This window comes from Capra hircus, chromosome 22, assembly GCF_001704415.2.
Source record: "Capra hircus breed San Clemente chromosome 22, ASM170441v1, whole genome shotgun sequence".
In the NCBI taxonomy this organism is placed as follows: Eukaryota; Metazoa; Chordata; class Mammalia; order Artiodactyla; family Bovidae; genus Capra; species Capra hircus.
The window spans coordinates 14,372,618-14,394,833 of record NC_030829.1 but is presented as its reverse complement, the minus strand read 5'-3'; the positions used below and the strand labels follow the sequence as shown (position 1 = coordinate 14,394,833).

Here is a 22,216-nt window from a genome sequence, read left to right as displayed (position 1 = left end):
TTCAATCGCAACAGCTAGTGTGAGATGGATATTTTAGACACCGTTGCATCAGCGGAAGCAAAACCCATCTTATGCAAATGGGTTTTGGGAATAGGAAAAGGCTGCTAAAATTCAGAGGTCATCATTCCCCCGAAGCGATGGACAGCTTGAGAAGACTGAGGTAAATCAATAAGAATCAAAAGTGCCAAAGCCAGAGGTTCAGCCCCTCTGCAATACCACTGGGACGCCTGGACCCGCCAGCTCTCTGAGTCACCACTGCCCGCCGGGCCGCTGCAGCGTCTCCCTTCCTTGGGACACAACACAGAGAGAGTGAGTCGCCACAGAGCCGTTAGGGGCTGATTCCTACAGTTCTGTGTACGGGATAGAGCATATTCCCAAAGCAGGAGGCGCTAACAGAGTCTTCAGGGCAGGGAGCAGGGGCTCAGGGAGAGGGCCCAGGCCCTATTGCACCCCAAAGCCCTGCCTTAGGTGCTGTGAGTTCACCTTGTGCTGTTCACATGAGGCCTCCAAGGACAGGGTTTCCTGGATTTAATGCTCTGACTTCCTACTTAAATCCTCCTTCTTTTTCTCAGTCTGATTGGAGGACCGCAGTGTTGTGAGCTAGAAGTACAAACACTGACAAATACTTTCATCAAGTATTTTATTTAGGAATGAACTTGCATTTCTCCCCCTCTCCTCCCCCAAGCCCCTAATCCTTTATTATTTTTATTTGTTCTTCCTCCTCCAGGTTCTGAAACTGGTACAAAATCCTAATCTATCAAAGGGAACTTTTACACTTAGTTAACCCTTGATTATTCAAGATTGTCTCTGCATGAATTTTTCTGGGGGAAAAGAATTCTGTGATGAGTCCATGTGGGAAAAACTCCATAAACTTTTGTTTGCCCTGTGTTTCATCATTAACATAAATGCTGTTTGGGACTAATGTAGCTTTAACAGGTGTTTTTCTCTGAGGAGTAGGGAAACAAAGGCAGTTTCAGATAGAGCAGAACCGCTTTTTATCTTTTCTTTTTTTTTTTAAAAAGATAAAAGTGATTTAAAACTACACAGTGTTACAAGATGATATTTGAAAGCCGTTAGTACCAGGCTAACATGGGCCTGTAACTCTTTTTCTCTGCTTCTTATGCATTTCTTCTACACACACAGCCCCCATCTACAGTTTGAAAGACTCAGGAGTCCCCAGTGCAGACATTCAGCCCATCGGTTCCGGGAAGGTTTCTAGCACAGAGACTGAAAACCATATCACAAGATCTTATTCTGGCTTCTGTACAACTTTTGGTTCCTGCAAAACTTAAACAAATGAAAAGTTTAGTTGACCCACCGTACCACATTGTCTACTCTGTTTTATCTAAAGAGTGACTTAACAGAGGAATAATCTCATGGCGTGGCAGACAGAACCAGAAATTCTTTCAAGTGGCTTCTGGGGTATCTTCAGGAGATAAAGTGACTTTTTGGAAAAAAAGTCAAAAGTGCAAATGTAAAAATCTCTTTGGAGTCTTAAGATGCCAACAGAGCTGGATCCCGTGCCCTCTTGCCTTCTTGTTTGTCCTGTGGCAACCACCGACATGTGTGGGGAGCGGGCCTGGCTAAGCTGGCCCAAGTCCATCCAGCTGGTGCTCCTGGAGCCAGTCCCAAGGTGCACTTCTCCAGGGCATCGCTAGGTGGTACAACCCGACAGCAAACCTGAAACTCGGTTCCCAACTCCCTCAAGGCCCCTTCACTTTAGAAAAGGCTGAGTGCAAATACCCACTCAGCAGGCCATGTGGGTGCCCTTCCCAGCACTAGAGCACTCTCCTGTGGTTTTCAGAGATGAGGTTTCTAGAGAAAGCGCTTCCAGAAAGCAGGCTTATTCTGGAAATTTTAAGTAGGGTTGACTCCATGCTGTTTGAGACAAGTCAATAAAGCAATTCTTCAGTCATTTTTCCACTTCAGGCTGCACTGGCCTGTTTTGCTGTGGTGTAGTATACACTTTGATGCAAGAGCACAGGACTTCCTTAACATCTCCTAACACAGGGGTGCAAGCAGATCCTGGTTCTGTCCACCGTGACCAAACTCCTCTAACTGCTACACACCAGGGCAAGGTTGAAAAGTCTGGCCATCTGAGTGGGAACTCCCTCAGCTCTCTAGGCAGAGACAAGAAGGAACATTCCCAGACCCAGTGGTCTGTGAATTGAATGTACCAGACTTTTCCTTCCAGATTCTTCAGGTCCCCATGGCCAGCGTTCCCTCACAAGCCCCTTTGGGTCCTGCTTCCCCAGTGGGACTGACAAGTGTGAGAGAATGCCCACTGGAGGCTTTGTTCACACCAGCCCGGCCCCAGAGGAGGCTGGAGTGACACCCAGTTCCTCAATCGCCTGCTTCCTTCAGCTGTTTCCTTCCCTTCCAGGAACTCGCCTGAGCAGAGCGCATGCCTGTGTGACAAATAAGAAAGCTACAAAGGAAGCTAGTTCTTGGCTTGTGCTCCTGAGGGGCTGAAGACCTGCACCTTCAGGGACTTCCAAGGGTACTTTTGACCAAATGAGCTGTTTACTTTCAACACTAACTTTAGGACCTCAGCCCCAAAGATAATACAGCTCTACTGCAGAACCACTGCCAAGTAGGCTGCCATGATGTGTAGGAGTCTGTTTTAGGACATTTCTCCCACTGGAAATGGTCTCCATGTGTATGAGTATTAAATAAGCTGACCTTTACTTTCTTCCATGTTGCTTTAATTCCGCCTCTGTCTTCCCTTTAAGAATCAAGGCATCCAGGTAATTCAATTGGACTGTCCATCCAAACTACCATCTGCTGACCTAACTGTGTGATTTTATCCTCTAATCTTTAACCTTTACCACATGCAGGCTCTTCGCTACACATAAATACCTAAAATTCAAAACACTGACAGTATGAGATTATTTCTGATAAAAGTACACTTTATGAATTAAAACAAAATATGTTACTGAAATAAAGTAAAACTAATAATCTAAAAGTTGTTTATCATAATCCATTTTAATCATCTAAATTATTTACAAATATAACAAGGATTCATCCTTTTTAAAGACATGAGATTATAAAAATCAAATAATGATACAATAATACATTAAAATATATTAATAAATATTTTTCAGCACTCAAAATGTTTTCTCCATGAGAGAGCAGGCTCTAGACAAAACTGCCTAATATACAAGTTTTCCCAATTTCCTCCCATAATACCAGATGTTAGAAAAGAAAGGTTAATCATCACCTTCTGTCTTCAAAGGTTCTCCCTATTAAGTCTTCCCAGGGAGATGGCAGCTCCTGGAATTGTGCTGTTTGGCAACAGGAAAGGGGAGACCAAGGCAGAGAGCAGGCCAGCCTGAGTGCAAATCCCAAGACAGAGGATGCCCCAGGCCTCCCCATGGAAGCTTATCTGTCTGCCCAAGACTCCACGATTATGTGCATAATGTCACTCAGGGCCCCTGGGATGATTTACATCGAGTGATGTGCTTCTTACGTTCCAAGAATCAAAATGGTCCCGTAATTCCCCACCGAGGAAAAAGAGCCAAATCATTAGCCATGCCTTTCCCTCCTGCACAGAACTTTTGACACACCTTACTCAGAAAACAATCTCAGGAGAACGCTTGTCTAGATGATCAGACCTTCTCTAAATTCCCTGCAGCAATCTAACTCATTTTGGCCGCACACTTCCAATGTGATCCCTCTACAGTTTCCACTGGAGGTTTGTGTGCTCTTCTCAAGAGTTGTTGGGTTGGATTTGTTCCAGGTTAGAGGAAGGAGGGAAGAAGCAACAGATATGCCTTTGTGTGTGGTGAGGAAAATGGTCAGGACTTAGCTCCTCACACCTGGTCCCCTTGCCCTCGTTGTCCTCAGAGGGATATTCTTAGCTGACTTGGTAAGCTTTATTCCTTCTCTACAATTTTTCAAAGATGAACCTAATGGTGCTTCTTTAAACTCACAGCATTCACTTCTATTTCACCTGTCAGGCTGCAGGGAAGGGTCACCACATTTGACACAATGCCTGCTGCTTCAGTCACAAAATCAGCAGACACAGTGTCTCCTGCACCACTGTCTGCCTTCCAGAAGGGCACCAATGCTGATGACAAAAGGAGGTAACAATACCTAAGCTGGTTTCCTCTTTGTGAGAAGATCCTAAATAATAAACATTTTCATTCCATTGCAAGCTTAATCTGGTAACCTAATGGCTAAAAAATAAAAATAAACCTAGGTGTTAAACAATCTTTTTTACTTGATGATACCTAGTTTATGTCAAAGGAAAAAAAATTAAAAACATTTTTGGCCACAGGGGTGTGAACTCACCCAGGGGATGGGAGACACCACCACGAACCTCAGCTCTCACCTGCTCTGCACTATATGTGGAGTGTTGTACCGTCCATGAATGAAAATTGTCAGTCACAAAGATGAATGTGCTCTTCTGAAACCTGGTGACTTGGAAATGTCATTAGGATGATGACATTGGGTTAATTCCTCTTTGTCTGGGTCTCTCCCCCTCAGCCCAAGAAATGAGGAGGTCCAGGAAGTCTGGGTAAATAGTAACCCATGTGATCCTGTGATCCCAGGGCCCCGAGCACAAAGCTTTGCATCCCAGTGACCCCTAGGATGTGTAATTCTGCAAACTCATGGTCATAACTTTAATACTGGGGGAGGGGGAGTGGGAGGGGAGAACACAGAGATCAGGCAGGGCTCTTTTCCAGATTCATCTAGAATTCTCTCTCTAAAAAAGCTTACTAACATCCTCTTAGGGTTTGCTGGATTAAGGAGAATTGCTAAAGCACTTTTAAAAAATCCACTTTGAACACATGTATAAATTGGAACGAAAACACACATATCTTCACTACAGTTAGGAAATGAACAGGCTGATCTCTGAAGTGCTGTCTGAAATCCTGAACACTTTCTGGGCTTCTTCCAATTTTAATGTATCATGCAGGTAACACATTCTCTCATTAACCTTCTGAACATTCCAGCACTCAAAATTTCCCCTAAAATTGCCCAGCTCAGCTCAGTTTGGAGGTCATCAGGGAACTCGAGAAGCTGCCCCTTAGATGTGGGAAGCAACCCAGAACAGAAATGGGGAGCTGATGCTCAGGATTAGGGGGGAATGACGGGGCAATAATCCACTTCTTTTTTAGCAGCCTTTCCTGCTCCCCTTCAAGAGCCTGCTGGGCCATGCACCTCCAAGATGGGCAAGGAGCCGCACCCATTTGTTACAAAAGGAGGCATCAGACTCTATTAAAAAACGGAACCCCATGATGGGAATGCTTTCATCATCACCCACACAGACGAGCAGAAGCTACAGACAGAGAGCCACTACGGATGGTGCTCGGAACGGAAGTGAGAATGGCCTGGAACTCTGCCTCTGGTAGAGGTGCCAGGTTTACAGGACTGATGGCGGTGCCCTCACCAGACCCCTCCTCCTCCTCCTCCTCGGCCGCTGGCGGCTCCTGCATCTCCTCTGGGAAAGCCTGAGGCCGGCTTGGGTAACTTCTGCTGCCTGAGACAGTCACACGTGCTCGGGACCTCTCACCTGAGGTCTCTGGGTGCTGAACTGGCGTGGAGGTAGCTAGGCCTGGGAGGGAAATGTGGTCACCTGTGTCGTCTTCTTCAAAGTCGTTAAGGCAGTATACTTCGTCCAGGTCAACATCCAGTGTCCTGAAGCCCTTGGTGACCACACCAGGCCGGGGGTCCAGAATGCCCCCAAGGTGAGGCTGGGCCAACTGCTGCCAGTGGTGAAGGGTGGCAGAACCTTGCAAGGAGAAAGGGCGGGGGGGAAGGGGGTGACAGGGAGAAGAGAGGGTTAGGACGGGAGTCTAAGCTGATGGCTCTTCACCACCCTCCAGCGCGGAGTGCGAACCCCGCAGGCCCTGGGCGCCACAGGTGGACTCAGGGAGGGACACCCACGGAATTGCCTTGCCCCCCTCCTGCTGTGTGTCAGGCACCAACCCCCTTCCATGCCCAGAAGGAGCACCAATCTCAGGGCAAAAATCCATTTTTTTAACAAAGTAAAATCAACATCATACTATGTGTCAAGGATGTTGGGTGACAAACTCTTTATTTTAAGCAACTGATGTCAACCCCCAAATTCAACACAGAATCACTTTAGACATAGAAGAGGAAAAAATAAGCACGACAAGCACAGAAAGAGGGGTAGGGAGCAGGGGTGGATATGTGGATTCTATGCCAAGCACACAATGCTGGGAATAGGGAAGACAGCAGAAACAGAATCAGATGATGTCAAACCAATCCTAGGCACCCACAACAAGAGAAAAGCAAAAACATATGATCATAGCACACGGATAAATGGTGGGCATGGCCGTTACCTCCTTTACCTAAGTTTCCTGTATGCTGGCAGCAACCTTGACAGGCTGCAGGTTTGGGGAGTGGGAACTGGCTTAAAGAGATGTGATTTAAGAACATGTAAGTCCACCCAGAGGTCTGAAGCAGAGGAGCTGATCTCAATGACACCAGACCCTGGGACTCAGATGACGTGGTGTAAGGTCTGTAATAACACCAGAGCGTGTCTCTGAGGACCTGGAGGGTGTACCAGGTACTCACAGAGAGAGGTATTCCAAGACCAAGCCTTCTTAGGAAGCCTGGGCTAAGAAGCGTATGTACTGAAGAACAACATCTCAGATCCTTTAGCACGTTGCTCTGTGCCAGGATTCTGCCCAACCCATCTGCCAGAGCAACTCTTTCCCCCTTAGGACATTATTACCCCTCACATGGCTCTGGTATTAGGGGTGCCCAGCCCGTGAGGCTGGGCATTCTATCCCCATTCCATAGATGAAGAAGCTGGCTACACTGAAAACATGCCAAACTCAACAGAGAGACTTTGAAAGTGGTTCTCAAGCATGAAAATGCAAGAGCCTTCCTGCACAAATAACTCTCAGACTGTCACTGCTGGCTTGCTGAGGGCATCCTCTGTGAGGAGAGCTGGGATCCCTCCAGGCTGCCCTGAGGGAACGTCAGAAAGGGGAACTAGGGAAGCCAGGAGCCAGCAGCTCAGGAGTCCAGATAAAAGAAAAGGGAAAGGGAGGCAGGCAGTGGGGCCAGGAAGTGGTCCAGGAATGTAACTGAGCCCCCAGTCCTCTGCCGTGTGCAGTTGAGTGCACTGCCTCCAAAACACTGCTGCAAAATAATTTCTCATCGGGTAGTCTCAGCCAAAGAGTCTTAAAAGGGTTTTATAGATGGACGATTTCAAATCCACTTAAAACAGAAAAAAGTCATACACACTTTGGAGTTTATCTGGGCATTAAGTGTCACAAGTACAATAGCAACCTACTTAACTGGAATGTACTGAATAAAAATAGAAAACAGTCTAAATGCAACAAGAAAAGAAAAAAGACCAAAGATGCATATAATGAAACAAACCTGTCCATGGGATCCTAAGTCCTAGGTTCCATGGCACTATTTCTTAAAAAGCTACCCTGTACAGAGACATGTCATCAGGGCAGCTTGTTTTATATGTATCACCTCAACTCATTCTTTAAAACCACCCGTCATGGTTAAGTATTACGACCCTCACTTTCACAGACAGAGGTTTACTGTAGTTACCTAACTTCCAAAGTCACTGAGTTAGTTGTAGCACAGCCAATGTTCAGTGCTAAAGGCCTAGTTCTTTCCATAAACTCACCCCACTTCCCTCCCCAAACCACAGGTCTGAAAACAAGCAAGGCCATCAGCATTCCAGCCAGGAACCTGGGCTCAATGAGAATCTGGAGGAATACACAGCGGGCAGTGGAACTTCCTCATGGGTGTCCAGGGCCTGCCAGGGGATGCAATGGGGTTTCCGGCCACTGGGGTTCTCCTGCCACTCCTGGGGACCTCCATGCATAGTAATCCAAAATGGGCCCACTGTGTGTGTTCACTATTCACACATCCACATCCCTGGTAACAAAACTGTACTGGGGAGAAATTTTAAACAAAGAATTTTGATACCCAGCTTGGAGCAGCACAACCAGGGCTTAGAAGGAAGATGAGAAATCCCCAGGTGCAATGTGGCCACATCACCTCTACCTTTGGAAGGGGACTGAAGGCAAAGCAAACACACTGGAAAGTGAAGAACTGTGTCAAGGAAGTGCCAGGTCTCCCCATCCATCTGAAGGGGGTTCTAGACATTTACAATGCACCAGGAGGCTGGAGGCCTAGGCCCAGAAAAGAGTCCGGTGGGCCTCCGTCTTCGATCTGTTTAACAGGCCGCCCCATTTTCCCCACCCTATGCGTGAGTCCAAGACACAAATGAGGCTACAGAGAGTTGCTATTTGGAGTTAAATAGCCTACAAAGTACACCAAGTTATTTGCATTCCCTGAAAATGCAGAGCAAGGAAATCTAGTGAGACTACAATGGAAAGATTATGCTGAAAGATGCATAATACTTGGCTTTTTACCCCACCTCCCGTCAACATCACCTTCTCCCGCCCACATGTGAATGATGCTGGGGTCAGGCAGGCAAAGAGAGGAAATGTTGTGTTCCCAGTCAGCACCAAGATGAAGGCCTATGGAGCAGGGTGTGGATAGGGCAAAAACATAATTACAGTCACTACCCTTTTCCTTCTGTTTGCTTTCTTTCCACACCATGTCACCAAAAGAGAAGAAGACTCAATCCATTTATGTCAGCAGGGCACCTGAGGCTTAAAAGTTAGAACTAAACTTGCTGGATAATGGACAGCTTGGAAGTGTGTGCTTTTCCCTAATTACACATTAACTTGTTTATTTGGAAATACTATCTGGTTATAATTAGAAAGGAAGAGCAAAATAGAGGGAAAAAAATACTGTCTGACTCATCTTTTTAATGCAGATATATCTCTTTCTAGTTTGAATGTTTTGTTTGTTCTTCACCTACTTAAAACGTGTAAGGTAAGGTGAAGAGACAAAACACCTAGCCCATCTATTTTGGCTGGCACCAATGAGCAGACAGCAAGATTAATTAAACAGGTAAGGAAGACAGATGGAAGGCATAGATTGGCTATCTGCTATGATCCCAGCCAACATTCTCCAGGGGCCTCACCCCAGGTACATTTACCTGGGTCACTGGAGAACACGGAAATCCTATCAGCTTCTTGGCGGTCCATTGAAAAAGGATGTAAGAACATGGCACCACCACAATGCTGGTCCAGGTCTCAACACTGGTGAGGCTAGCCTTTTTACCTGAGTTACTGGAACAGGAATAAGTTCGAGGAGCCTACAAGTTAATAAGTACCTAATAGATGCTGAGCATAATACAAAACACATCACGTTTATTCCTTGCCACAATCTTGTGTGGCAGATGTGAGCCCTATTTTACAATATGGGAAACAGGGCTCAAAAAGGTGAAGTAACTTAGCCAGCATCACAGTTAGAGCTATAATGAACACAGCATCAGGCATACTTCTATGTCAGCACTCCACCATATCAAATTAAACACAGTAACACAAAAAGGTAATTGCAGAGGAAGAAAAAAAGTTGATTGTATTTTAAACCGTTAAGAAGTCAAAGGACTATAAAATGGAGCCAGAAGGCTAGATTCTATCGTGAGAATACCTTATAGCCCATATTGATAAGACATGACTTTTTAATGGTAGTGATAAAGGTTCCTGGTGAACAGAGTTCTATAGATGAAGTTTATCTTGCAAATCTAATGGGATTTGTTCTTATTCTATTAACTTATCACAGAAATACTGCTATCTATGTCACAAGATTAAAAGAGAAAAAGATGACTTGGTCAAAATAATTTCTTAAAAAAAATCTCTTCTAAAATATGCTTGGAAAACCAGTCAAAAATATATCCTTAGATGATCAATGAAACACAAAGTAAAATGTAGAAAGCAGACAAGATAGAGATGATAAATTCCAATGACCTTTGAGAGACAAAGGAGAAAAAAGAAAAGAAAGGCAAAAAGTAAAATTGCAGAAATGAAAAATTTTATTGAAAGAAAAACAGACATAATAGTGAATCAGAAAACAATCACCAAGCTTACAACTGAATAAATTAAAAAAAGGATGAGCTATCCCTCTTCTGAAATCTAAGGACCTACATTATACAATTTAGAAGTAATCATGAAAAAGAATGTTTGTCCACCCTCTTCCTTCCTTTTCAGAATATGGGACCCAGCATTTCTTGGATCTTTAACAAGTACAAGCTCATCTTACAGCATGCATCCTAACAGAGGTGATACTCCAGCCCCCACTCCAGGGCCGAAAACTGGTTCTTTTGGGGTGAATAACTGTACTCTTTTTAGGCACAGATACACATATAATACGTAAACAGTATATCTATCACATTACATTTTCTGAGGGGATAGATTAGGAATTAATGTCTAAAATGGGTTCTTAAAGAAGTTGAGAAATACTGCCTCTACAGAAATTCTGATTTGGCTTTGCATTAGACATATAATATAGAATTAAAATATCTTCTAAAACTCTCATGGGTTTTCAAACTAAAGAAGGTGAAAAAAATGCATATTACAAACACCTGATGGTTCTTAGCAGGGCAGTGATAAGCAAAGGGAACATACTTTATAATGCTGAAAGCAGAAAGAGAGAAAGAAAAGTGTATCCATGAGTTTAATCATCTAGGGTGTTCCTGATACCTAAACCTGAATGGCCCCTGGAAAAGGTAGGCTTAAGGAGGTACAGAGCTCACTCTCCTTCACAGCCACCCTCTTCCCGGCCCCCCAACTGTGGAGCACACTGCATCTGAAGAAAGCCACACCCTTTTTGTTTGAAGATCAAAGCAGAACATGTGAAGTCAACAAACAGGAAACTGCTTTCTCATGGTTACTGAATAAACAACTTAAAACAAGGTTTGCTTTGCAGCCCCTCCCTGACACCAAATTTTCTGAAAAGTCAAAGCATCAATTCTCTGCACTCCTCAGAGCCCTCTGACCTGACCTAATTGACTCCTGAGGATGTCAGGAGCGCCTCTGCCTTCCCTAACCATTTGTATTTAAAAGATTCTGAATGCAAGAGAATTAGGAAACCAGCGCCAAACACCTTTTCTTTTCTTTGGCTTAGCTGATGGAGGTTAGTCTGGGCTGTATTTCCAAACCTGCACCGGGAGAGGTGGAGGTTGGGGCACTCAGAGGAACTCAAACCAGCAGCGGGGGTGGCTATCCCGGAAGAAAAAGGAGTAGGCGTTACAGAGGTTGCCCGCTTTCCGGTGGTGGATCAGGGACCACAGGGAGTCGCTGAGGAGGGCAGAGAGGGGCCGAGGCCCCTTGTGATCACCTTCCAGCGGCTTGACGATCTGAAGCTTCTCCGGCAGGTAGGAGCGGCTGCTGAACGACATGCCGGAGAAGCCGGTGAACTCGGAGAAGCGCGAGTGCGTGCCCAGGGACATGATGCTCTCAGTGGGCGTCAGGGAGCCGCTGAGCAGCTCGCCCTTCTCCGCCAGCTCCCTGAGCTTCCGCTCCTGCTCCTCCTCGAAGAACCTCCTCTCCGAGAGGTAGTTCTCCCGGCGAAGGGACAGCCGCCGCAGCGCCGTCTCCAGGTCGTGGGAGCCCGGGGTGCCTGGCGTGCCAGGCTTCTTACTCCGCTCCTCGTTTCTAGAGGGAGGGGAAAGGAGGGGGGGGGTGAGCGCGGAGCAGCCAGCAGGGGGCGCTGCACAGCACTGTCCTTACTACTAGTTTCCGGGCGGCAGCTTGAACTTCTAAGGAAACCAAGGCAAGCGGCGGCGGCTGCTGCTGCTGCTGCTGCTAAGTCGCTTCAGTTGTGTCTGACTCTGTGCGACCCCATAGACGGCAGCCCACCAGGCTCCTCCGTCCCTGGGATTCTCCAGGCAAGAACACTGGAGTGGGCTGCCATTTCCTTCTCCAATGCATGAAAGTGAAAAGTGAAAGTGAAGTCGCTTAGTCGTGTCCAACTCCTAGCGACCCCATGGACTGCAGCCTACCAGGTTCTTCCGTCCATGGGATTTTCCGGGCAAGAGTACTGGAGTGGGGTGCCAAAGCCTTCTCCAAGGCAAACGGCTAAATGTAGGCAAAAATGGGGAAACGAATGCCTGTCCAGAAGAACAATTCCCTCTGTTGGTTTTTTCTTCCTCAGGGAGGTGAGGAGGAGGCTACTAAGGTGCAAGGAAAACTTGCAAACACTACATAATAAACCCAGCCCCTACAAATATCTCCCTCGTGACACCTAGGGAAGAAACCTTGTCCAGGCTGCAATTCCTGGTCTCCAACAGGACAGTTGGCTCCAGGGATGCACCTTTTTCCTCTTGAATTTAGGGAGCTGAGATCTCTAAGAGAGTTCTGATACAAGCTAGTGGTTATCAGCGGCAGGGGATTAAGAGGTACAAGGACTTCGTATAAAATAAATAAGCTACAAGGATATACTATACAATACAGGGAATATAGCCAATATTTTATAGTAACTATTAATGGATTATAGTCTTTACAATTGTGAATCACTATATCGTACACCTATAACTTACATAACATTGTTCTGCAACTATACTTCAGTAAGAAAAATAATAATAATTAAGTCCAAAAAACCCTCAGAGTTCTGATCAAGCATTTTCCAACTATCTGACTCATCGGTCAGAAAAACTAATTTTGTTAAGTCATAGGAAAAGGATGGACAATGAGGGTGGGGGTGGGGTTCCTTCAGGGCTTCAGGAGGAGAGGGAGAGACCACTAACAAGGAGGACCCACCCCAGGCATGCAGAGTGTGGTGGGCACTTGCCAGACATGCTGAACCCCAATTTCTGAAGCAAACCAGATTCTGGTCATGAGACAGAGCCTGAGTCCTCCTCAGCCTTTCAGAATCCAAGCTACAAAGGGATTCATGAAATAAATGCCTAACAGATAGAGATTAACAGAAAAAAAAAAATCATTTATCCTCCCCTCCAACATTTTACAGAAAAGCTGACTTCTGGTGTGTCCTGTTACACCCCTTTAAACTGGTTAACATACCAGCATCAAGATAAGCATTAGCTCAGCCATTTGGCACAACAAATTTGAGAACTGAAAGGTCTACACTTTTCAGGCCTCCCTCTTCTGATGACTGGACCTGTGTTCACTCACCCCCTACCTATCCCCCAAACAGAAAGATAAAAGTCCCCGGCTGGCTCACCCCAGCTCGGCTGACTCTGTTTCCAGGATGATGCTGTTGGTCTTGTTGTCCAGGACCACGTTGCTGACGTCGCTGCCGTAGAAGCTGGACCGGGGGGTGCTGACGCAGCTGGACAGGAGGGAGTTCATGGCTGAGGACTGGTTGGAGCCAGGGATGTTCATGGGGGACGGAGTCAGAGACCTCTGCTTGACGACCTGGTTGATGTTTCTCACCGTCTCAAAGACTCGTTTCTGGTGACTGGGGAGAATGCACAACATCATCCAAGACTAAGCAGATGCAGGAATGACCTGGAATTCAACCCTCCCAACACTACTCACTGAGGACCCAACAGGCAGCAGGTCCACTGTGACCCCCAAGCAACCCGCCACCCTGTACCTTCCATGTTTCTTAGGGGGTTGGTTGGAATTCAAGAGATTCAACACCCACAGAATTCAAGGCTCCACTACATGGTTGTGTCCTAAAGGTGATGCTAGCTAGAGTGATACTGCTTCCTACTTCCCCTAAGCTTGACCTACAAACGTATTTAATACTAACTTTTGTCTCCCACCTACTATTCTTCTTGATAGTCTCTAGAATGCAAATTTCAGGAAGGCAGTGTTTACTGCTAAGCATATAGTAGCGCTCAAAATATTTTCATAGAATGAGTCTTTGTCAACCATTCATATTTTTTTAAAAAGTAAGATTTCAAGTTAGTCTTAATCATCTATAATGAGATGATAAACACTAGATGAGTCTCTTTCCGGCCCCCTCGCCCCCGCCACCGGAAACTGCCACCTCTAAGAGCAGAACTGCACTGATGTTCATTTGTTCCCTTCTAAGGAGAAAATGGTAGGTGTGTTTCTGTAATGGCTGCTTCTTTCTGGGTTGCAAACGGCTTCACACGTGCACTGAGGTTTAGGGACACTGGTCGGTCCCGGGGTTCCAAGTTCTGCCTATGGCATTTGGATACAGATTAAACTTGATTAAATCAAACTCCAGGTTTATTACGCCTCTAAGCAGGTCAAGTGCAAGGTTTTAAGTTAGCAAGAGAGATGATAAAGGCTGACACCCCTAAATGTATGCAGAAGGGAAGTGGAAGCCTTGCTCACACCTTCCCAAAGAGCCCTCTGTACCTCACATATACATGTGTGCTCAGTTGTGCCCGACTCTTTGTGACCCCACGGACTGTAACCCACCAGACTCCTCTGTCCATGGGATCTTCCAGGCAAGAACACTGGAGTGGGTTGTCATTCCCTTTTCCAAGAGATCTTCCTGACCCAGGGATCAAATCCGAGTTTCCTGCATCTCCTGCCTTGGCAGGTGAATTCTTTACCACTGAGCCACCTGGGAAGCCCTTCTCTGTATCTCATACTGCATCCTATTTTTCTTTCCTTAACAGATGTTAAAAATACTTTATTTATTTAATTTTTATTTTTACTTTATTTTGCTTTACAATACTGTATTGGTTTTGCCATACATTGACATGAATCCGCCACGGTAAAAATACTTTAAAGTAATGTTTTCCATCAAAAAGAAAGATAAAAGTGAGTGGGGGGTGTCAAGACAGAGCTTGTGTGACAAGAGATGGGAAATACATCTGTCCTTCCCCAACTTTCCACAAGTTCATAATATGTATTTAAAACCCAACCAGAGCGAGCCATTTGGAAGGAGGATGTTGTTGTTGGCTTCATTCTCTAATTTCCCTTAATCTGGATCGTCTGTGGAAGGACCACAGTGCACTTTGGTGCCCACCCCACAGCCCCTGGGAGCTGAGAACCAAGGCCTTACGCGATGTCTGGCGACTCCGACTCTTCCAGCTGCAGCTCCTTGCGCATGGTTCCCTCGATCTCCGCCGCCAGGGAGTCCTGAGAAAAGCCGGGAGACACACAGCGAGTGAGCAATTCAAGTGCTCTATCTCTGGAGTAGAATATGAGTGTGTGGCCCCTGCAAGGGTGGCCAGAGAAGAGACAGCAGCCAGGTGCTCCAGGGGAAGGGAGACGAGAGCAGGTAAGCACATGGGGAGCTCCATCCAGTGGGCAGCCCTTCAAAAAGGGACTTCAGAGTAAAGATTCAGGAGATGAAGGAGAAAAAAAAAGACAAGCTAGTGGGAAGTAAGGTCCGAGGGTGGAGACAAGGAGGGGAGTGCTGGACCCTATGGATTAGGTGATGAAGCATCAGAATGATGTTTATAAATGAATGACATAATTAGGATTAAAGAGGAAGCCAGATATATCGAGTTAATTACTAAAATGTTAATAACAGCAAGTGTGATAGAGTAACTGGTAACAACTGTCACTCTGAGCGGGAGATTAGCACAGGTAGTATTTTGGGACATCTGTGGCAACTGACAAGTGCTATTATGATAAGACCTGTGATTTTGATGGATGACAAAGTCCCAGAGATGACTGTGCTGCTGTGCTTGTTACCGCAGCTGCTGTGGTTTGTTACCTACCTTTGCAAGGGAAGGAAACACCAAGTGCAATTAGGGATTAATGAACATAAAAGATAAAATCTTCCTCTGAAGTTCACGGGCCCCCTAAATCCTGTCTGTAGATCCCAGATTAAGAACTATTGCCATAAGGTGAGAGAACTGGGAACATACTTGAGAAAAACTGCTACTCACTGTTTTATTCAGCAGTTAGAAGGGGCTGGGAGCAAGGGAAGCAGATCCGAGCGTTCTGCTCCAGAAGCATGGGCATGATGCAAGCTTTAGATTGCCTTAAATACCTTTCATGCATAATGCACTTTATAAATAGCCATCTTCAAAAACTGAGCTCTGCCAACAGCAGAAAAAGGCAAACAAAAGCTCCACCTCAGCAAATAATAACAGCTGAAACTCAATCTCTCAAAAAGAAATTCATGTAGACCTTCAATTCAGCTTTTCTTATGGCATGGTTTAGTTTTTAAAAACGTCTGTCCTTGAGAGCGGGGAACGCAGGAAACAAGATGGCCCCAGGAGACGAGAAGCCGGGAAGAAGGGGAAGCGAGGCAGGGGATGTGCAAAGCTGCACGGGTCGCCTGTGAGCCGAGCGTAGTGAGCTCGAGATCAGTGAATTCGGGGGCCAGAATGTCCTTGTCTGCCTTCATTGGGATCACTGAATCACCCACGTGCTCCTGGGAAAGTTGACTGTTGTTGTGTCTTTCTGTTCGGTTTTCCTTAGCTTTCAGTCAGGCTGAGATAGAGTTCCAGCCTAACTTTATATGTGAAATCAAAGGAGAAAAGGAGACTATGATTTAGGAAAATTGGGCCAGACAGCAAGGGGTTGGGGTAACAATGTCAGCAATGGGGTGGAGGGTAGGGAGGAATAAGAGCCCTGAGTAAAGGCCAATTCAAAAGGGACCAAGTTTCACAAATATTTATACAGCCCTCCATGCCTATCTCATTTAGGGGGCTTTTCCTCAAGAGTTATTCTCTTCTCAGAGAGAATTGGTATTTCATCAAACCATTGAAACAGAGCCTGAAAACTCCTTGGTGGTTGGTTTTTCAGTCTGTTGATTCAGCCACCCGGATCTAATGTCTAGTGAGGACCTGTGACTCTACCACATGCCAAGCACTGCACCAGGTGCAGAGTATTAGGGAAGGAGGAAATAGCAAGTAAGATATGGGCCCCCACCTTCAAGGGGCCCTAGTTTGACAGAAGAAGATAAAATGAGAAAGTTCCCCAACCAAATATTACTGGGAAATGACCAGCAGAGGGGCTCCACCCTATGCCACCCAACCACCCCAACCCTGGGAGAGGTCAGCCTCCTGGAAAGCCCTCTTCTCAACCACATTCCCCTAAGGTATAAACACGAAGCAGATCAGGCCAGAGCTAAAAAAATAAGACTGTGGGGGAAATAATATAAAAAATATAAAAATACAGCACAAAGGGAAATGTTTTTTCATATTACAGATACCAGAACCAGTGGGGAAGTTGTTAATAAGCATATAAAGAACTAATAGAACCATAAGGCAACTTAAGAATTCTGGAATGCACTTGTGAGGCCCAAATAGCACATACTCTACAGAAAAAAATAACATAGAAATAGCATCTTCCAAATATCTGAGGTGCCTACAAAATCCAGTTCCTACTACATTTATCTTCTAAGGGCAGGGGTAAAAAAGATAGATTCAGAGGGATGGAAAATAAAGAACCAACTTGTCTCGTGTGGTTAAGAAGCTACTGGCTGGGCTCACAAGCCCTCAGTTTGGATCCAGATCCAAGCTGTAAAAGGGAGAAGCCAGCCACCCATACAGACTCAGCTCCAGACCTGCCCTCCTCCCAGGAGCGCCTGCTAGCCTGAGGGTGGGAGGCGGGTGGCCAGGCGGCAGGCGGGCACTCACCATGGGAAATAGGCCCAGCGAGTGGTAGCGCCGGGACGTGGTGTTGGGCATGGTCTTGTTCCGGAGGTTCTTGAGCTCCTCCTGTGCCTCGTGGAGCATCTCCATGCACTCCGCGTACTTGTCCTCCAGCTCGCGTAGCTGCGGGAGACCAGGAAAGAGCAGAGAGGGCTCAGATGGTGAGACCAGGCACTTCCCAAGAGCCCGGAAGACCCAGGATTACTAACAGATGTCCTGGCCCCCGACCAGGACCAGCTGTCCTGTGTCCTGAGGCCAAACAGTCCTCAAGGCATGGTTTCTCTAGAACTTGGGGGAAGCTCGCAGACTCAGAAATCTCCTAAAAGACTAACAACTGAGACAAACGAGAGGGCAAATCATCACTCCCTCATTTCCTGCCACATCTTTGAATGGGGTTCCTTCTGCACACCATGTTCGGTGTCCTCTCCCTTATTGGAATATTTGTCAGGAGCCCGTGCACGCCAGGCTCCAGGCTGGTGAAGAGCCCAGCCTCCCAGGTGCTCAGGACCAGCGTCAGTGGAACTAGGAGCTGCCTTAGGAGTAAGAATGACATTCAATTCGTAATCAAAACGGTTGCTAAGAAGGATGGGACCCACAGCCTGTCAGAGGGAGGCTGATGCGCCCCAGCTGGGATGGGGGCCTTATGAAATGAGGGAGAGCCACTTACCTCGGCCGTGAGCTGCCGCTGAGCATCCTTGGCAGCCCCCAGGTGCTGGACGAGTTCTTCATTTTCCACTGCACACTAGAGCGTGGGAAAGGGAAGTCAGCTTCTCTTTTACGACACTTAGCAAAGTCTAACATTTTCCCTCTTATCAACTAATCCATTATGATCTTATCACACACCCACAAGGAGATTTTTATCTTATCCTGGAGTAAAATTTTGTCTTTTAGTTTTGAGGGCAAGGTCTTTCCTGTGTCTGCATTCATTCCCTATTGCCCACCTCCACATCCATAGTTGGGCTTCCCTGGTGGCCCTGGGAAGAATTCTGTAAAGAGTCGGCCTGCCAATGCAGGAGATGTGGGTTTGATCCCTGGGTCGGGAAGATCCTCTGGAGAAGGAAATGGCAACCCACTCCAGTATTCCTGCCTGGGAAATCCCCTGGATAGAGGCGCCTTGGTGAGCTACAATCCCTGGGGTTGCAAAGAGTCAGAGACGACTTAGCGACTAAGCAAGAACTTCCATAATCACAGCTGCTTTCTGGAAGTCTTTCACCTTGGGCTTCTAGCAAAGGCCTGACATGGGAAACAATTGGTTTTTTGCTGCTTCATCTCAAATCGAAAGGGGACATTGTTCTGTGCACAACATACAAGTGCCCTGTGTAAGGAGAAATGCTAACCTAGATGATTTATACCTTAAATTCCCAAACTCTCTATTTATAGCACCTTTACGTGTCTTAATGAATTCCATTCATTTGCAGATTTTTCTTAGGAAAATAGATAGTGATAAATATGATCCCCTTGCCAATTCAGGGTAACCAGTTTTATGCTATTGAATCTGCTAAGCTTTAGCAAAAGTTCTCAACGGACAGCACAATTTCCTAAAATATGAATCCAAAGGGCACTGTCTTTGGGGTAAATGGCCCCCTTCTTGATCTCAGAACTGTCAGAGAAACAGAAGCCTTACCGCTTTCGCCTTCTTCTGCAAATCAACTATTTGGGAGAGGAGGTGTGTGATCTCTTCCTGCTGGCGAGCAGCATCCTCTGTCTTCTTGGCCAGTTCCTCAGAGATGCTGGCAATCTGCACGTTGGCGTCCCCTTTGACCAAGAAACAACAATTACAAGAACCAGAGACAATGGTTTCTTTGTGGTTTGTACAAGGAAAAAAAAAAGTCGTTATTACAAGACAGGGGAAGAAGTGGAGAGGGCACATGACGATGAGCTTGGGGGGAGAGTCCCCATCTTCCTCTATGGGCTTGGTCTGTCCTGAGGAGGAACCAACCCCTAGCTGTGGCTCCCAGGGTCAGTATGGGAGCCTCACCTCACTGCCTAGAGTCACCTCCCCAGAAATGAGGCAGGCTTTGGCGGTCAGCCCGGAGGCACCACACCAAACAGAAGGCGACTCTCACCAATTCCACATGTTCCATACAAACACATCACCAGTGACAGGGACTCCTGTTGCACTCTGTTCTAGAAGGGAACTGTTGCGTGCACAGCACAACTCCCCTGGGTGTTTGCAGCCCATATTCACAGCCATAACTCATTCTACTAGATTTAAACATAGGGTGTGTTTCACTGGTATTTTGCTGACACCCAAAATATTCTGTTTGCCCTTTTGTCTGATCTTAATGTGTAAACTTCTCATGGAGAGGGTGGGGGAAGGCACATAATATTTGCAAAGCTGAGAGCTCTGGCCTCAAGGTTCACACATCAAATGACTAGAAAGTTATTTTTCCACACCTTCAGTTCAGGAGTCTAAAGCTGGACCTAATTTAGCCATTAAATAACCAATATTCCTGCAGAAAGCCAAAATGAAAATTAAATAGCCATTTTGGTGAGAGACTGAGACTGTATGGCTGACAACCTCCCACCTAGTTTGTCATAAATGAGAGTGAGGGGTGTCACACAAGATCAGGGGAGGCCTCTAGTGTTCAGGAAAAAAATGCTAATGAGCCCAGGCTGGCAGGAAGACCACATTCTATCAAGTGATGCAAATCCATCCGGTCTTAAGGATGGCCGATGAGAAAAGTAAAAGGTGGGGGGACAGGAGTGGCAGGGGGCGGGCCATACTCAGCTCCTTCACACAGTCGTTGACCAGCTGCTGCTCTTTTTCTTCGTAGGTGATGGTCTCCGTCTTTAGCTGGCAGGCCTGTGGACAGGGCTCAGGTCAGAGGCCCCACAGCCACACCTGGTCAGGCCAGGTGATGCAGCAAGGGCTAACCTGGGTCTGGAATGCTGCCCTTCAGCATCTCCCCAGCTGTCACCCATTGCGCCCTCAGATACAGAAAGTGAATCCCAACCACTAGAGGGCACCATGCAAAGCAGTTGCTGAAACTGTGAGCCCCTCTATTAGTCCGCCTGTCTGTTCATGTGTGTCTGTCCGGGCTCACAGTCACGGATCCCTTTGTGACCCAAAACAGCCTATGACACATCCTTGCCTACAGTGGGCATTCTAAGGATAAGCCCCACAATAAGAAGGGTTAACAATTACCACACCTGCTACGTGCTAGGTATGGTCCTCTGAGGTTCACAAGTGGGAATCTGTCCTGCTGTTTTCAGGTGAGCCAAAACAAGATACAATATGAAAGCATTGAGGTTCAGAGACCTAGGAGCTACAGTTGGACTCTGGATGGCTTTGCTCTGGGTGTAAAGGTGGGAAGACAGAGATCTGAAGGCTCCTAGAAAATGTCCCAGGTAGAGAGGTATCTCTGAGCTCTCAGGTCCCAGCCCCAGACACATCACTGTCCTGAAAGCTAGGTGGAGGAGTCAGAATCTATGGCTGGGATCAGATTCCCTCTACTTGCTTCACGTGATGACCCTAACAGAGGGACCGATCACCATATGCCTGGGGCCAGAGCATTTACTTAGGGTGGATGCTGGAACTCAGAATGGGGAAAACTGGGCTAGACTCTTTGTTCGGCTGCTGGCTGGCAGAGAAAGCTTGGGTAACCCTCTTGATCACTCTGGGTTTATGTCTCTTATGAGGGGCTAAAAGAGGTGAGGGCTAAGAGACATGACTGTTTTCTCAGGCATAGGAGCATCTTGCTAAGCCCAGACATGAGGCTCTTTGCAACAAGGGAGGCAAGTTCAAGGTGACAGGTGGTCTGCCATATTGAGGGACTTCGGGGAGCCCTGGGCCTGCCCAGGTGAGCTTGCAGCTCAAACTTGACAATCCAAGGGCCTGATAAACAGGGCTGAACCAAACCTCTGGCTGGAGAGCAAAAGCTCACTGATAAATAAACAAAAAACACTAAATCCCTACGTATCTGTGTTTCTGGATAGGGGCAGCGGGTAAAGGGAAATTATGTGGGTTTGGAGTCACAGAGATGTATAAACCCTGGCTTTGTTGTTCACTAATTTGGAAAATCTTGGGCAATCAAAATACCTAGCAGCCTGGGTCCTGGTTTTCCCAGGGTTTTTCCACCCTTGTTATGAAGACTTTTTTTTTTTTTTTTTTTTTTTTTAAAGAAAGCAGGCAAAGTACCCACCACAGTGACTAGCCAACCAGAAATACTCAAAAGCATGAGTTCCCAAGTTTCTTCAGCTCAACCTTTTAAAGTTAGTTGTCTAAGAAATATGTCTCCAAGTACTATTTCCTTTGAGCACATCTGACCTGCAGTAGCATGAGAACAAGGCTCTCACACCCGGCCTCCGAGCTGTTTCTACATTCGAGCTGGAGACCACCAGAGTAAGGCCCCACCTCCCAGAAGCTTTTGCCCTAACCGTGAAGGAGGAGGGTCTGCCACTGTTACCCATCCTCACACTGCACAATTCACCTGTCCGTCTGCTGCAGCCAGGATGGTGTGTGCTGCCTGGCTTATAAATGAGGCATGCCCGCTGGGCACTTGGTGTGGCCGTGACCCACGGCCAGGTGGCCCTTCTGCAGACCGCCACCCTTGAGAACAGCAGGGCTGTAATCACGGCTGTACTCGCCAGATAAGCACGCTGGGCCACCACCCTCGCAGAGAGGGGACAGGGCAGGGACTGCACTTCACCTCGGATCGAAGTACAACGTTCTCCTCTTCAAGGTCCTTGAGCTTCTTCTGCAGAGAATCCAGATGGAAGTAATTCTGGACGGAGGAGGACGACTCATTCCTCTTCAACCTGGGGGAGAAAGTCCGCTTCCTAGGGAGGGAGACACTTCCTCCCACCACTTGGCAAACCACACTGCGGCACACAGATGGGGCTTTCAAGGAAAGCTCG

The 22,216-nt window shown here is 46.8% G+C and overlaps 1 protein-coding gene across 9 annotated transcripts in view; it reads right to left on the bottom strand.

The window, feature by feature from the left end:
* The window catches only part of TRAK1 (trafficking kinesin protein 1), a 96,936-nt gene that overhangs the window by 7,878 nt on the left and 66,842 nt on the right, over nt 1–22,216 (bottom strand). For 5 of the 9 annotated variants that reach the window (XM_018066986.1, XM_018066992.1, XM_018066991.1 and 2 more), the window contains 9 exons: nt 22,009–22,117; nt 20,084–20,162; nt 18,981–19,111; nt 18,024–18,098; nt 17,342–17,479; nt 14,806–14,882; nt 13,039–13,275; nt 11,197–11,513; nt 5,396–5,737 (listed from right to left, as the gene is read on the bottom strand). In XM_018066986.1, coding sequence (XP_017922475.1) covers nt 5,396–5,737; nt 11,197–11,513; nt 13,039–13,275; nt 14,806–14,882; nt 17,342–17,479; nt 18,024–18,098; nt 18,981–19,111; nt 20,084–20,162; nt 22,009–22,117 — 1,505 coding nt within the window. Of the gene's footprint in view, nt 1–2,703; nt 5,738–11,196; nt 11,514–13,038; nt 13,276–14,805; nt 14,883–17,341; nt 17,480–18,023; nt 18,099–18,980; nt 19,112–20,083; nt 20,163–22,008; nt 22,118–22,216 lie in introns of those variants that run through there. The other 4 variants (XM_018066994.1, XM_018066993.1, XM_018066987.1 and 1 more) reach the window with 3 other exon arrangements.